At 45.5% G+C, this 16,810-nt stretch overlaps 1 protein-coding gene across 4 annotated transcripts in view; it reads left to right on the top strand.

The window, feature by feature from the left end:
* The window catches only part of CSMD2 (CUB and Sushi multiple domains 2), a 326,291-nt gene that overhangs the window by 221,977 nt on the left and 87,504 nt on the right, over positions 1–16,810 (top strand). For all 4 annotated transcript variants that reach the window (XM_064525206.1, XM_026104637.2, XM_064525207.1 and 1 more), the window contains 6 exons: positions 164–355; positions 1,740–1,866; positions 9,005–9,207; positions 11,739–11,930; positions 14,580–14,718; positions 15,235–15,422. In XM_064525206.1, coding sequence (XP_064381276.1) covers positions 164–355; positions 1,740–1,866; positions 9,005–9,207; positions 11,739–11,930; positions 14,580–14,718; positions 15,235–15,422 — 1,041 coding nt within the window. The remainder of the gene's footprint in view (positions 1–163; positions 356–1,739; positions 1,867–9,004; positions 9,208–11,738; positions 11,931–14,579; positions 14,719–15,234; positions 15,423–16,810) is intronic.

The following is a 16,810-nucleotide window of genomic DNA, read 5'->3' as shown; positions in this document are numbered from 1 at the left end:
CAGAGATACAAGATCTCAAGTCTTAAGCAAAAAAATATAATTCTCGGTATAGTGTTTCTTCTTTCCAGGAAAGATTGGGAGAAGAAAATTTTTAATACTACATGTGTTAATATTTTCTGTTTTTTAAATATCTTGTGAAAACTGACACTTTCTCCTGCCCCAGGTTTTGAACTCATTAAATGCGAGGACCCTGGCATCCCACAGTTCGGCTACAAGGTCCATGACGAAGGACATTTTGCTGGCAGCTCTGTGTCCTTTAACTGTGACCCTGGCTATACCCTGCGAGGCAGCAGGGTGCTGGTCTGCCTGACTGGGGAGCGGAGAGCTTGGGATCAGCCCCTGCCAACTTGCGTAGGTGAGTCAGCTCTCGCTTTCAAGTCCTCTCGAAAGTACTTTGCTTGTGGGCTTCGCGCTGAACACCCTCTCTTCCTCCATAGCTAACACATGTGACATTGACTCTTGTATTGATTACACCCATCCACATCAGAAAAGACAGTGCTAAGGATCCCTTGTAAGGCGTATTCAGATTGAGAGCACTGATCTCTGCAAAATACCTACTGGCAGTCTTAACATGAAACACTGTGCTGTGAGCCCTTCAGCACAGTTTTAACAAGGTTTCTTGCTTCACAGTGAGGACTCGACTGCTTTTCCAGTCCTTGTCCTTTCGCTTGAATGTGTTAAATAGAGTGGCAGTTTCTGATAACGGCAGATATCAATGTGTGTCCAGGTTTTTGACAGTTCAAAGCCAGGTCTATTTGAGAGCTACATGACATTTGATCCTGGATATTTTAATTCCCTAAGTTAGCCTCCTCTTTGCTAGGTCCTGAGTTCCCCTCTTCCCGTAAGTCTCCAGAAGGATATGCTCTTGCCTAGAACACTCCGGAATTACAATTTGGATATCTAAATGAAGTGCTACTGGTCTGTTACTCAATAGCCACCTAATTAGCTAATGTTTTCAGGACACAGTGACTTTCTTACGGACTTAGCCCTCTTGGAGAGCTCAGCAACCACCAGTCTGCTTTCATGGCTGTAAGCGATGTGCTCAGACATTGGCACTCTGAATTCTCCCATGAGTCAGAAACTTCTGTACGCTGTAACCCTCTGCTGAATTTTAGCCTTAATTATTGAGGCAAAAAGGCAAATTTCAGTGATTCACCCATCTTCTTAACCTTTACCCTGTTTGCTCTGTTGCTCTATTACCCTATATGCTCTGTTGTATATGATAGTCATGTCTATGTGAATAGGTGGAAACTCATAGAATTTTAATGGACACGTTTCTATGAGAACAGTAAGGAGCCTCAAGTCCTTTGGAAATTCATTTAGCAGATACATAGGTACATTGACTTCTTCGTTTTGTCACACTTACAAATTGTTAAGACTTTTTGCAGATAGAGGCAGAATCATTGAGCTCTTTCACCCCACATGTGTGAATTAGGGAAAGTAGTATGCTGGCAGGCTCTGCCTTTGTTCACTACGAAGCCAAAAAGAAAGGGGAAGTTGTTCTTCACTTTAACATGTCAGATTTCAGGAACGTGCACAGAAGCACAGAGCTATTCTGACGACTCACTTCTGTATCTGAATTAAGTGACTCTCCTTACCTTTGGGTTGTAAGGTTTGAGAATCTCTTTAATTGACGAGAAATTCTCTCTCTGTTGTAATCAGGATGATGTTTGCATTGTTGCCAAGAAAGAACCATAATATGTAATGACTCTTGTAACTAACCCGTATGTTTCTTACAGCTGAGTGTGGGGGTACTATCAAAGGAGAGTCATCAGGACGGATACTGTCTCCCGGCTACCCGACGCCCTACGATCATAATCTTAATTGTATTTGGACAATCGAGGCAGAAGCTGGTTGCACGATAGGGTGAGTCGGGAGGTTGGGGGCTCTTCACTCCTCGTTTTTACATGCAGCTGGTCTTCAGTGAGGTGGTGGTTTACTCTGTGCTTTCCTATACTGAGGTCAGAGCTAGCTAAAAGGTTTGGTTAGCTTTCTGTTGTTGGGTTTCCAAATCCCATAGGTGCCTCTGAAATCCCCCAGTAGTTTTGCTGTAGAAAACCTGATTTTGATACCTTAAATGTAGCTCTACTAAGTTAATGGTTATTGTAGTTTGTTTTACTTTGCATGTACAGCTTCTTTTTCCAGTAGTAGATCAGTGATTATGTAAAGTGGGTAGAGAGAATGTAGTGTCACTTTGAGAGTCACAAATGAGAGAGCCAGGGCTGGTTTATCTCCTTGCCAGACTGGAAAGCATCGCTTCTTCCCCTTCACTTTTGCTTTTTAGCCATGTATGGCCTGTGCCTGTAACATCTATTGTGGTCAACCCAGATTACTTGCTATTTCTGCCTGTGATACCAGTGTATTACAATAGCATCTAACAGCTTTTACATGTGTATATGTAGTGTAAATGCCCTTCACCCCTTCACTTAAGGTAGGTGTGCAGAAACAAACCTTTTCCACCAGACTACAATGTTGAATTTCCAAGCAGTGTCCAGTGTGTCCAAGTGGCATAATCCTAAAATGAGGACATATATATAAAATTGTTTGGAAGATCACATCCAAGCAAAGGATAATGCAAGACAGTTATGGATTTGGTTCATCTCCCGTTCATGCTGCCAGAGGAAATTAATGCTGAAACGGGTGAGCTCTGTCAAGTTATTTTTGTGTAAATGAATGAACAGTCAGGCATAGGGGTCCCCAGATGTGAGTGGACAGCTGGAAATATGAGACCTCGGTTTTCATCTTCTAATTGCATTGTTTTATGGTTTTAATAATAAAAAACCCCAGATAAAATGTAATTATCCTCCCAAAGGGAAGGCTCAAGATGGTTTCTAAACATCTGGTCTGTACAGAGACCCAAGATAGTTTTCTCCTCCTGTTCTTCTGACTTTTCTTATTGTTCTGTTATCACTTGGCTTTTGGAAAATGGCAGTTTGAAATGTTAATTTGTTTATAAGTTATGTGAACTTGGCAGTTAGGTGAGCATAGTATTGAGAACATTTGGCTCATAAAGTTAATGCAGCCACCAGCAGAATCGAAGCAGTTTTCTACTTAGTGATACTTCATCTGTGATCTCTGTTGCTAACTATTATTCCCACACTGAAATCTGCCCCAAGCTTTGCCAAGCCGTTTCCACACTGCTCTGTATATACCTATATATTTCAGTCCAGCTAAAGCCATCTTCAACAGAAAACAAGTATATTTGCAAGTAAAGCTTTTGCTAATTGATGGGACTTGGAGGGAGCAGGGTAAATTACAAGGTTTATTCAATAGTAATCCTGTTCTCTCAGGTTCCCCCCCCCCCCATCATTGTTTCTAATACTTGTTATTTGGTGCATCAGCCCCGTTCCTGTGCTGACCCGAGACCTGTTGCTGTTGCAGGCCTGCACTTGTTTGCTGTTCTGTCAGTGCACTTCCATCTTCACCATAGCTTCCTCGCTACATCGGCACTGATCTCTTCAGCAGAGAGTGTTAATCATGCTGCGCTCTGTGGTGCTGCTGGTCAAAGGATTTACGCTGGAAATAAATTTAGTCCAGTATTTTCATTTTTACTTAATGCAGGAATTCCCTCTGCTGGCTCAGCTCTTCAGTATGGTTCAATAAGGGATGGTTTCTGGTGTCAACCTGTAAGAGCGAGCAGAGCCAATGCAGTCTAGTTCCTGCATTGGCAGCTTCCAGTGGACATTTTTTTTGGAAGCATCCTCTTTTTCTCACTCTCCTGTAAAATATTCTGAAAATTCCCTTGCAGTCCTTTAACATGTTTTGCTTCCTAGAAGAATATTGACTCCTTTAACCAAGCTTATCTCTACTGATGTCTTTCTGGCATCCTTGTTGCAACTGCTGCATCCCAGTTACCACACACATGGTCTGGTAGGTTAATGGCACCTTCTGGCTTCCCTGCTTTCTGATGCAGATGATAACCTCTCGCTCTAAGCCTTCAGTGCTAAGACCAGACATAAAGACTGCAGCAATAGTAGTGATATTTTTGCCAACCGGCAGTAAAGCAGTGATACTAGTTGGAGTTTAAACACAGTGTGAGCTTGGTTCATGTTTGAAGCATGGCATGACAGCTCACCGCAGTGAAGTGCACATCCCCAGAGCAGGCGCTGCTCCCACGCCTCCTGCGCGGAGAGCTCGAGCTCGGCCTCTGTCGTGAATGTGACCCTCTAACACACGGGGTTTAGCAGCAAGGCCTGGTTATTCCTCTCAGATTTTTTTCCCCCCTCCTCAACTACCCTGGGCATCAGTAACAGAGTTTATATCTGGGCTGCGCTTTGGCTGTATGAATTGATCTGGAGGGTGAAGTAGGCATGAAACCCCTCTTCCGTGCTCCCCCAAAGCGTAGGAGACTGCCTCGTCCCCGTGATGGCTTCGGCAGGTGAGCTTTGCTCGCGCACATAATCCTCTCCGCTTGTGTAAGGGTGCACAGATGAGCAGAGCTGTATGCTTGCGTTTGCAGGATCAGCCAGAGGCTTGAAAGGGGCCAAGACTGAAGTGAAATGATGCCAGGCAATAGTATGGTAACATACCTTGTGACCCCTCCTTTCATCAGAGAGAAAAGCTCCCTTCTTCTGCTCCTTTATTTGGCAGCTCAAACAGAACAGATGATCTCTGGGTTGTTGAGAGAGCACATTTTCAGCAACTTCATTTTTATGGTAATCCATTGGAAAAATAATCCTCTTCATGCATGATACAATTGTATAAAGCCCTCATTTATAACTTGCATTAAAATTAATCACCAAAGCTTTTTGAATAAAGCTGTATCTGCACAGAACGATGGGAAGGAAAGGAAGAAGAGAAAGATAGAAAAATTAGTCCGTCCATTGTTGCCACGAATGTTAAAGGGTTGTACTTCGAGAGAGGAATAATTGTGTGCACATGCAAACACGTGTGCGTACACACACACACACACACACACACACACACACACACACACACACACACACACACACACACACACACACACACACACACACACACACACACACACTCTCACTCTTACAATGTTTTGGCTTGTCCTGAGAGACTTTGGGGGGAGGAAGAAGGGGAGGATGTACTGGGCAATGAATGAAGCTTGCCTTCAAGCGCTGCTTGCATGGCTGGGAGTGAATATACAGTTAGAAGTGGCAGTGGCATTTTATTGCATAGCAGCAATCTCGGTGTCATCAGAGTTTATTGATATTGCTAGCCCTAGTCTAATGAATGGTGCTATATTGACAGGTTCATTTTTCAGTCTCATCTAGAAATACGGGTAGAAATATCTAGCTGTTGCAGTTTGCTTCTGTGGAGGCTTCTAGAGGCGTAGCATTTAACAGCTTGACGTTTGGGAACCCTCTCCTGGCCGAGGGTGACGGTGCGAAGCCCTGCAAGCTGCCGTTACGTCCAAAGACCTGCGGCTTGGCGCGGGCTGTGCGGGCATCGGCCGGCGTGGCCACAAGCTGCGTTCGGCTGCTGAAGCCGTCTCAGGGTGGGAGCTCAGGCTCCTGCGCAGCCACGGCGAGCTGGGGAGAGCGGGGGCTCGGGGGGGAGACCTCAGCGGGGAAAGCCCCGGGCGGGTCAGGCGAGTCGTGGGGACGCGCTCTGCAGAGCTGGGGCTAGATGGCTCATCAAAGAGTGCGCAGACCTGGCCTCCTCCTCCTCCTCTCCATTCCTGGCTGAGCTGGGAAGCATTGCCCTCTGTCACCTATATATATAGCTACAATTCCTAATTTGCTTTTAGCTGCATTTTCATGCATGTAATTGCGATTGTCAGAGTGCAAAAATAAAATCCTCTTCTCCCCATTGTCTGCTGAACTGGTTGCTCTGTCTTGTCTTAAATTAAGCCCTGCTGGGAATAGAATCAGGCTGATAGAAAAATCATGCTCTAGGGTTACAGATGTGCCTATTGAGTAGATTGATTTGCTCCAGAGAGCACCAGTTCTTCTTAATAAAATCAGCTGTCCCAATAGATGCCTGAACCAACTGGCATTGGACAGCCTGTGCCTTGCCACTGTGTCACCAGCTTATCCTGCTGAAAGCATCCTCCTTGTTGGTAAACCCTGCCTGCAAGTTGCTGCTTAAAAATAAATTAGGGAAGAGAGTTGCTGTGGCTAGCAGTTAGTCTCGGTCCCACGGCTGAGCTGGGATTGTGCTCTCCCGGGCAGCGGGACGAGCCTGAAGGACTCGCAGGGTGCAGCCCCGCCTCGGTCTCTGCCAGCGTCTCCAGCTCCTCCAACGTCTTCCGCGGTGACTTTTCGCTGGCAGTTTGGGCTAACTAGCACAGGGTGGCCCAAAAGCAAGCATCGTGAGGCCGAGGCACCTGAAGAGTGTGGCTCTGCTATAATCCATTCTTATTTTCCTCGAGTCTGGCTTTTTTCACTTTGCTCAAGGTCTCTGCTAGGTAGATTTATGATTCAGCTCTTTTGGATTCTGTCGGATTCTGTGGATGTCATTTTGTTGCTGAGTACATTGCAGTATATATATTTTTTTTATGGCTCCACCTTATTTATTTATGTCTGCCCCGGATAAATGGGAAGGCAGCCAAGCGAATGCTTCCTTGTTTTCCTCCGTGGGCTCTCTGTCAGGGTTTTAAGCCCAGTATCCGAATGTTTTATTTTCACAGGTTTTCTCGGTGCAGTTTATAGATCTGTGTCCCCGTTTCAGAATGGCATGCCTGGAGTTACCCTGCGTTAGCCTGATTTCATCGTGTCAGGTGGTATTTTCCCCAGTGATAATGTGGCAATGAAAAGCAGAAGCAATTAAAATGGCTTCTCTTTGGTTGGCATTTTAAGTGCAGGAACGAAAGGGACCGAGCCTTGATGTATCACAGCCTTTAGTTGATAACTCCCTGCGGTGTAGCAGTAATGACCCTGTCTTATGCTTCGATGATGGTACTCATCTTGGAAGATCCCAAAGCTCGTCGCAAAGTCTCTTCTGTGCAGCAGCCACTTCACGTCCTTCTGCAACGGAGGCTCTTTCGGCAGGGAGAAGCACGGTGCAGCGTTCCCACCGCCCGGGAGTTTGGTGCCGGGAGTCGGCACCGCCGGGCTGTGCCGTCGCGGTGTGCCCCGAGGTCAGTCGCTGGGATGGTGACTGCCCCGGTGACTACTGCCGGTACCGGGGGGTTTCTGAGCAAGTGCCGAGCAGGTGGAGCCCTGTTTTAGTTCAGAAACAGGTGAGATGAGAGCTCCGAGTAGTACTGCTGCAGGCGGTTACGTACCGGGGGAGCATTCGATGCATGCACTAAAGCCTTGTAGCCGTCTCTTCAGGGCAGACAACTATAAAATGCAGAGTAAGGAAATGGCATCTGCATTCAGAGCATCGTAATAAATACCAGGTGGAGACCGCAGTGTCATTTCACCGGCTGCTGCCAGGTTCTGTGTTTCTGTTTTCTCTCCATCCCCTTCTTGTTGTGTGTTTTGGAGAGCTGGCTCATGCCACCTTGCTGCTCCTTTATTTCTTGCTCAAGTTATTTTGCTAGTTGATCTAGCAATATCCAGAGTTTTGTAAAATGTGTCAAAATTGGCTCCAGTGTGGGAGGCATCCAGGAAAGAAACAGGCTGCACCTGGTTGAGCGTTGCTTTGAGTGGAGGCACCCACTGTGCTGCTTGTGGGTTTCCGTTTTCTGCCCCCTGCTTGCCAGGAGCACACAGATGCCACGAGGGGTTACAGAACCTTCCTTTTTACCTCCTCTTCTCAGTTCAGTCCTAAACTGTTGCATCCCCAGGTTTTGCTTTCTTCTCTGTTGTATTCACTTGGGGCTTGCTGCATTCCTGGTGGAGTTCCCAGTCCGTCTGTCCTTGGACAGGATTCAGGGCTGCCTGGTAGCATCGCGGGTGTAATTGCTTCCCGTCCCAGCACCCTGCCCTCAGCACGGTTCTGTCGTGTACAGGAGTCTCCCCAAGTTCACGTTCGTTACTGAAACTCAGTCCATCCGTTCGTGTTTGAGCCGTGTCTCTGTTCTCGTGTCTCAGGCATGACTGCTGCAATCCAGCTTGCAGGATGTGTGCTCCATCTCTTTGCCACCTTCCCCATCCGCACACCCTGTTCTTGCCTTTTTATTAACCTCTGGGACAGTTAATAACAATGGCCTGTTAAGGGTTTCTTTTCCAGCAGCATCAAGATGGTGTTTTAAATAGGAGTTGGGGTTGGTTGTTTTCCTCTCCTCTTTTTCCCCTGTTGCACAAGATTAGCTTGGTGCCAGGAGCAAATTCTTTGATCTGAGTGCAGGTAACAAAAATCAATGCATTTTATCAGTAGATGCTGGCCCTTGACAAAAAGCTATTCCTTGTAGGACACCAAAAAGCAAAAGGACAGCCAAGGTTGTTGCTGTGTGCAACACCGGGACAATGTGTGAATTGGATGAATTTACATCAGTCGTCTTAAGGGACCCTAGCCCATTTCCTGCTAATTTTCCTTTCAGAGTAAGTTTCTCAATATTTCTGCGTTCATCTATAACAGAGCTCAGTAAAACCAAGGACAAACCCCTTGTCCTCCCCTTCGCAGTCTCTGTGCCTCCTCACCACAAGTTTCCTGTATGCCCTTGGAGGCTTCTGTGTGTGTGACAGCCACTCATTGTAATGTCTGAGCACCGCTAATGCCAGTGCAAAACCAGCAGTGACAGGTCCAGCTGGGGGTATTTCCACTGCTCACTGTGGGCTTTTGGGCCTTTCCTTGCTGCTCAGGTCTTTGAGGAAAGATTAGTAATTTTATGTGCTTAGGATAGGAAACAAAAAAGGACCCAAATTTTCAGAAGACAATAGCATCTGTGACTCAGTTGCTTTTCATTTAGGGACGTAAGTGTTTTATTAAGGAGCTATGTGACTAAGAGATCTTGTTTTTTGTAGAGAGATAAAGTTAGTCAGAGGGCTACAATATTTTGTCCAAGGTGAGTGGCAGATGTTGGAAGAGAACATGTTTCTTATTCAGTGGGCCAGGCTACCATAGGTTAATACCTTTTTAACCCTTTCTGGACGAAGGCAGAGCTCTGTTTGTGGTGTGACCTCCAGTTGTTTTTGCCACACAGGCTCCATTTCATGGTTTTCCACACTGAGGAGTTCCACGACGTGCTGAGGATATGGGACGGTCCAGTGGAGAACGGGATCCTCTTAAAGGAGATAAGCGGGTCTGGCTTACCTGGTGATGTCCACAGTACTTTCAATTCTGTCATTCTTCAGTTCAACACTGATTTCTTCACAAGCAAGCAGGGCTTTGCTGTTCAGTTTTCAGGTAGGCTTTATGGTATTTCTTCAGCACTATCTAAACGTGGTTTGGTTAATAAGTGATTTCCACCTCCCAGGTACTGATGGTGAGCAAATGCCTTGTATCGAACCCAACAGCAGGGACTGTGCAGTCTGCAGAAATACAGGAAACTTGCACCTTCTCCTTGCAATGCACATGACTTCTATGCTTCTTTGTGCCACAGTCGCCTTCACAGTGGTGAACGTGGCAACAAGGCGCAGAACAGTACGTTGTGGCACACAAGAAGGGACTAGAGACATTTTGCACCACGTTTCCCACAGGTCCCTTAGAGATCGCAGTATGCAGAGAACTTCCCCCAGGCATTCTGAGAGCAGTTGGTCAGTGGTCTCTGAAAAACCAAGTCTATCTAAAATCCCTCAGATTGGATCCTCTGAGAGACAGATCACAAATAACTCTTGAAAATATTGGCTGTAGTGATGTCATTGCAAGCAGCAGCACTGTGTGTGATATTATGCAGCTGTAATCTGGTCATCACCTGAGACCTGACAGTCATTGCCTAAGACCTGACCTTGCATACACATCAGAGTAATAAATTTCCACATTCACATGCAGGTTTCCAGTTTCAGAGCCTTCACTGGCATGTCCATTAACCAAACAGGCAGATACCTATTTTGGAGACTCTAGTAACCAGCTTGGAGACTATTGGGTAAATGGTCCGAAGACTTCCCTAGGACTTGAACATGCCTAAGCAGCAAGGCTCATGCTGTGTCTCCCAGGTTTTCGCCCATTGCTTTCTGTTCTGGGTACCTTATGTGCCTTCGAGGACAGGCGAGCTCTTTGGGAAGAACAGAGTAGAATCTCTTCTGGGATGACCAAGACAGAGGGACAGCTTTGGGGTTGCTGAAGGTGGCTGTGCCTTTCTCTGTCTTTGCCAGGCTTGTGTCTCAGTGGCAGGGAGACCGGAATAGGCTGCTAAGTTGTCTTATCTTCAGTGGCACAGAGAGCAAGAGAGGGATTTTCTCTGATTCTTTTAAGAAGAGCTTGCTATAAACTGGCTAGGTGTAATGGTCTCATATCAACTTAGCAGGAAATAAGCTCTGCTCGGCTGCCTGATACGGAGCTGGTCTTTATTGACTACTCCTGCTCAAAGCCTTTGTTCATGAGGTGTGACTAAGTAGTCAGACCTAAGCTCAGAAATACACAGTTTTGAATCTTGTGAACTTTAATGATCTATATAAGCTTACAAAACTTCTTTCTCCATGACTTTCCATACTGTTAAATAGCTCTAGTGTTGACGGGCCTTGAGCTCAGTCAGCAGTGAAGTCGGAGGGGCTGCGTGCCTTGCCCCCAGCCGAGAAGCTGGTGTGCTGCCGATAGCAGAGGGGATGGGATACCAGCTGGGGGTCATCTGATATCTCCAAGGGACACAGCAGCGAGACTGGGAGGGAAACACGTGCATTTCTGAAAGGTCAGGCTTGATGCTTCACAAGGCTAAAGGCTAAATTCCCCTGCCACTCAGTGGAAGTGAAAAGTGCTAGCAGAGTAGTTCATTTTGCAGCATGTGTCTGACACAGTTCTATAAAAATGCCATGTAAGATCAGTGGATGCCTGGACTTATTAAGTAAACATGCGTGTGCACAATTATACATCAGACTTGCACTCTGTGTAGTGCACTTGAACTTGCCATTCCCTGGAGCCTTTCCCAGCTGGAGTAACAGATGCTCGGTGCAAAGTAAAAGTCAGTTTTTGTGTATGTGGCAACTTTAAGGGATACCAAAGGAGCAAAGATGGAGAAATAAAGTCATTGCTTAGATGTGTGTTTAGGGACAGAGTCTAAGTACAGTCGGTGCTTGGCATCTGCAGTGTGAATTTTTGCTTTCCCTTTGTGTCTTCCTTACTGTCCTCTGCAGATAAGTCAAGAGGGAAATAGGAAGAAATGTGATCTTATAGTTGGGTGATAGCCTGGGATTTGAAACAGCCAGGAAACAAACCATAGTCTCCCACTGATTCCCTCTATAATCTGTGCAAATGCAGTCATTTTTCCCTCCTATACCTCTGTTTCAACACTGGAAATGGTGCCTCTTCCTACTGCAGAGAGAGAGCATAGGGATAAGTAAACTACAGTATTAAAGGTTATAAGATAAGAGAGTAACAATGGCTTGATTCAGGCTGAAATTAGGACATGATGGAGCTGAAGTTGTATCTGATAGAGCCTGAAAATCAATGTTTGTAACAAGTGGAGATCTGTGCTGGAAGGGCAATGGCAGGGAGGGGGGAATATTCATAATGGTCTTTTTAATCACCTGCAAAATATTTTGCAGCTGCACAGGCAGAGAATTAGGAAATGTGTTTCAGATAACAGTGGGAGTGAGGGAGGGAGTTTTGAAGTTTTAGTATGAAATTTAGTATGTTTAAAATGGCTGAAAAAAGGGAAAAAATCTCATTTTTCTGTAAAGCAAATGGATGCAATGGAAGCAAATGATTTCAGGAGGAAATTCTGCAAGCCCGCAGAATTTGCATTTTTGCAAAATATTAAACGTATTTTAAATACTCTTCAGTTTCTACTGCCACTTCCTGCAATGACCCAGGGATTCCCCAGAACGGGAGCCGGAGTGGTGACAGCAAAGAGGCGGGTGACTCCATTGTCTTCCAGTGTAATCCGGGATACGCTCTGCAAGGGGAGGCCAAGATCACTTGCGTGCAGATTGAGAACAGATTTTTCTGGCAACCAGACCCTCCCTCCTGCATAGGTATGTTACGTGCGTCTGTCCTCTCGTTGCACCAGGCTCCCTGCCCTGATTTCGTTGCAAGACTGCTGTATCTAAAAGAGACAAATCCCACCCGGTTGGAAGAGACGTACAATGTCTCGGACAGCTGTCCCACTGCCCACAGAATTACTCCTCAGGTTTCTTCCTAGAGAGCTTACAGCCACTGTTTAGCTCTGTGTCTGCAGAGTGCCTGAGACAATGAGGACCGAGGCGAATGATTTCTGCGTACGAAGGTAGCAAATTCTGTGGCAAGAAAGAGCTAGCTGACATTTTCTTTGAGCTCATAAAGTAATAAAAGCAGCTCATAAAAAGGATCTTTTTAATATATCCAGAACACATGAAAACAGTCATACTAAGCACATAAAAGCAATAAATACTAAATTTGCTGGCCAATTAAATGCTAGCCAGAAATTACCTATCCTGTAACCTTCACTCCTGTTTGTGCAGTGTTATCCCAAGCAAAGAAAATTAGTTAATTTTGTTCCTGAAATCTTCCTGAAAGCCAGCTAGGAAGCTTCTACAGCATGCACAGGATTTATGCTCCCTGCAGGATGGCTTGATTTCTGAATGACTGTCATGATAATCTAGCGTGACACCCTTTCAGCCTGATGGGGACGATCCTTTTAGTCCTTCTGGAGCTGTAACTAAGTGAGATGGTTGCATGTCATGCCCATCTAGCCATTTCCCTGTTGAGTTCACTTTCACACCAGGCACTGGGCTCTTAGTTCTTTTCAGAGACATGAAGCCAATGCCTTAATCTCAGTGCAAGGTGATCTGAGCTAAGGGAATTCTCATGGGTCATCTCTATTGTAGGCTATTTGACTTGGAGATAGTGTTGAATTCTTTGTGAACAAAGGCCTGGCAATCTTGTTTTAGGAGGCATAGACTCTGTGATAGACTATGAAAAACCTGAAAGCAATTTCTTGCTCCTTCCCTCCCTTCAAACACAAAGGATTTGGGGGAGTAATCAGTGGATAGATAAAGTCAGTTTTACAATGACTATGTAACAGGCTGTCTAGTTAGAGCCAAATGGGAATATGGAGTTTAATTTAAGGTTTTGATTTTGTATTTGTATTTAGCATTTCAAATACATTTTCCCATCTTTATTGTGTCACTTTTGCATTCCCTAAATAACGTGGGCTGAACTGAAACCTCAGCTGAAACAACCCTCAGGGGTTTGGGGCAATTGAAGTCTGGATCCAGACCCAACTCCAAACGGCAATGATTTGAACCAGTTTCTAGTTTAAATCCTTTGGAGACTATGGGTGGCATTTTGAAAGAAATCAGAGGGCGTTAAACAGTCAGCTCCCTTAGGCTTTTCAAAAATTAGTCTGTATACTTAAAGTTTCTTCTAAATTTTCCCTTGACTTCACAGTCTGAAAAAGTAATGCATCCTAAAGGTTAATATGAAGGTTGATGTACACAGCACATGTGCTTGTGGTTCTTCCAAAGTGTTTGGGCATGACCTTCAGCTACACTCTCCTCTGTTCTGTGCAGTGATTTCCTTGCCTATTCAATTGGGATAACGGTTCTTGTTGTCTGCAGTAGCCTGTGAGCAGGCTGGACAGAAGTTGCTTTCAGGCCTTGGAGAAGGGTCTCTAGTTTAAATTTCTGATGCAAACTTTACCGTACAGCCCAACTAAATTAACTGATGTTTGGAGATTCTTGGGTGTTTGAAAGGAACACTTTATAAATGCCCACAAGACACATTTTGCAAATGTAACTTCTGGGTTTTTTAGAAGTAGTCTTAAGCTCTCTCTCATGTGTGCATGTGTACACACACAAATGTGTACACACACACAGACACTCTCTCTCTCTCTCTCTCTCTCTCTCTCTCTCTCTCTCTCTCTCTCTCTCTCATTCGCTCCTTTGTGGAAGATCCTTGCAAGATTTGTCTTCTTATTTCTGTCCCATGCAACTTCATTTCCCACTTAGTGTTTGCATTACTATAGGCTGGGTTTTAAGCTCAAACACATGAGCTTAGAAAAGATTATGCTACCCCCTCCCTAGCCCCATCCGAAATCTGGCAGGGAGGGTGGATCTGAGCAACAAGGGGAGTCTTAGAGCATCAGCTCTCATGAAGAGACTGTGGAAAGGCTGACTAATAAATCAATCATGAACATTTGCCAGTGGAAATGTATGCAGTCACTTTGAGCCTTTAAAAAAAGTAATAATTGATTTTTCAATCAGCTTGGCGTTTAATGTGTTGGTGACTGTAGTAAACACGAACAAATCATTAGTCCCAGACAACATATTTTCACTTATTTAGCAACAATCTGGATTTTGGCAGGGACTTGCCTAAATACATGCAACAGGAAGGCATAAAGCATCTCCCTCTCCCCCCAGTTACTCAATATTATCTTATCTCATGAAGACTGTAATAGCATCCACAGCTCTGTTTCTCTGTGTGTGTGTGTATCCTGCCTGGTATAACAGAGTCCTGATCTCCATTAGGGCCACTGCCTGCTTTGCAATACGTATCTTAATACCCATCTGACAACACAGTCAACTATCTCTCCGTCCCCTTATCTATCCACGTAGCTTGCTCTTTCTCCCTCCCTGTATCTCATCTACTGTTTTTTAAGTTTTTCTGAGACCAAGCCTCATCCCTGTGCTTGATTTCTTCCTCAGCTCCCTGCGGAGGCATCTTGACAGGACCGTCTGGAGTCATCCTGTCCCCTCAGTACCCAGAGCCCTACCCGCCGGGGAAGGAGTGCGACTGGAAGCTGACCGTCTCGCCGGACTACGTCATTGCGCTGGTGTTCAATACGTACGTGCGCCCGAGCTGCCCGGCGCCGCTGCCGTGGGGAAGGACGGGGGAGCACAGCCCGGGGGAGCTGGGCTGGCCTGTGGGTCTCCTCTCTGAAGGAGCTGAATCTGGTAGGAGCGTCCCGTGGTGGGGAGTAACCTGTTCTCAGATGGCCCTTAATTTGGGAAAAGATGCACATATTTCAACTGCAGTGTCTCTTTGATATACATGTGGCTTTTAAAGAGCATAACTGTTTAACTCATGCAGCTTAGGAAACCCCGACAGCACCCTGAGTGATTGACTTCTTATGTGCCCTTGACAGTAACACCGGTCCTCAATCCCTTACATACAGAAGAAACATCCCATTCTTCTCCCTTCATCCTACTTAGCTTAGAAGCTGCCTGGGGGCAGAAGCAGTCTCTTGGCTATGTGGTTGTGCAGCCCCTTGAGGCCACAGTCTGCTGTTCTCCAGGGGCTACTGTAGTATACTTAATTCACTTCAATTATACTTCAAGCATTCCTCCTCTGTTTTTTCAGCTTTAATTTGGAGCCTGGGTATGATTTCCTTCACATCTATGATGGACCTGATTCACTCAGCCCCCTCATTGGAAGCTTTTATGGTTCCCAGCTGCCCGAGAGGATAGAGAGCAGCAGTAACAGCCTCTTCCTCGCTTTCCGAAGCGATGCCTCCGTGAGCAACACTGGATTTGTAATCGACTACACAGGTAAAAGGCGTCTGGGGGGAGCACCTGGCCCATCTGACTTAGCCAAGTAGTTTGGATTTTACCTGCACTTACCTTCAGGTTAAACCACCTAACTGACCCATTTGGGAGAAGCTCTAGAAACTATGGGAAACCTCCCTTCAGCTGGGAATCCTGCTGTCTTTGTGGCTACCACCAAAGCTGGTTAATAGGCATGGTACGGAAAGCTGGGAGGTAGAGGTGATCCTGTAGGCTGGCTCAAGGGCCACAATGCATAAAGGTAGATAAGAGCAGCGTAAAAGGACTGTCACGTGGCTGAGGATCAAGCTTGGTTACTTCCATGTGGAGCTTTTATTAACAGAGAAGAAAATCTTGGCATTTCTTTAAAACAAATGGGAGGAGCAGTACCAGGAAATATATATTTATGCACAGGTTCTATTCTGTATAATCTTCCTTGCTGCTCACTGAATTTAAATAGTTCTGTCTTCTCCTTAGCGAGCAGAACATGTCACATGGTTTCAGATTTGGGCTTTCAGAGGAGTAGAGAGTGTTGAACTGTTAACTGGATATTAGGAATGTTCCATGTTGCCTTGGATTAAGATTTATTCTTAGCAGCAAGGACAGCTTTGTCCAAGAAAAGGATCCATTTGATCCAATATGGGATCTCAGTCTAAACTGTTGACACTGTCATGCAAAAGGGTACCAAATTATTGGCGGCTATCTTTAGAGGCAAGGACCATGGAGGTGGAATCTTGGCTCTCCGGTCAGTGGAGCTCTGCTGAACCTTAAGTGGAGCAAAATGCACTGACTTCTAGACCCTCTACTTTACCAAAAAAAAAAAAAAAAAAATCACTGAAGGAATGGTTTCAGTGAAACAAGCAGAAAAGTCAGTTCACAGGTATCCTGTGTTATTATATTGGCTTTTCTTCTTTCTTGCTTGAAGAGGAAATAAAACTTTTTGGTGGCCTCGTCTCTAACAGGGAGAGACAGGGGAAGTGATTGGAGTTTTCCCTGGGTGCTTTAGCTCTCTGTCGATAGAGCAAGGTGGGAAGTGACAAACCTTGCACAGTAGTTCCGGGAGATGGGGGAAAAAAGCCCGAGTGCTTTGGCAGTGTGTTGCTTGTTTGTGTGTCGTACAGATAGAAGAGCGGAATTATTACGAACTGCAGTAAAGAGTGTGCTCTGAAAACCTGGATCTGATGAGCTGGGATTATGCAGAGAAAGATTAAGGAATGTAAAAAACAAAGCTAGAAAGAAATGATCCTTCTAACCCACTTTGGCCTATATGGAGTAGTTTGTAGTACAGGAAAGTAGTGGTGATGGCTTCAGATGATCTGGTTGTGTGCCGCTGTGAAACATGGCTTTGCATCCACGGTATACACTGTGAAACAGGCTGCTGAGCCTTGTCGGCC

The sequence above is a fragment of the Dromaius novaehollandiae genome, chromosome 23, assembly GCF_036370855.1.
Source record: "Dromaius novaehollandiae isolate bDroNov1 chromosome 23, bDroNov1.hap1, whole genome shotgun sequence".
Lineage (NCBI taxonomy): Eukaryota > Metazoa > Chordata > Aves > Casuariiformes > Dromaiidae > Dromaius > Dromaius novaehollandiae.
The sequence above is the reverse complement of the archived record's forward strand: the minus strand, read 5'-3'. Positions and strand labels throughout refer to the sequence as shown.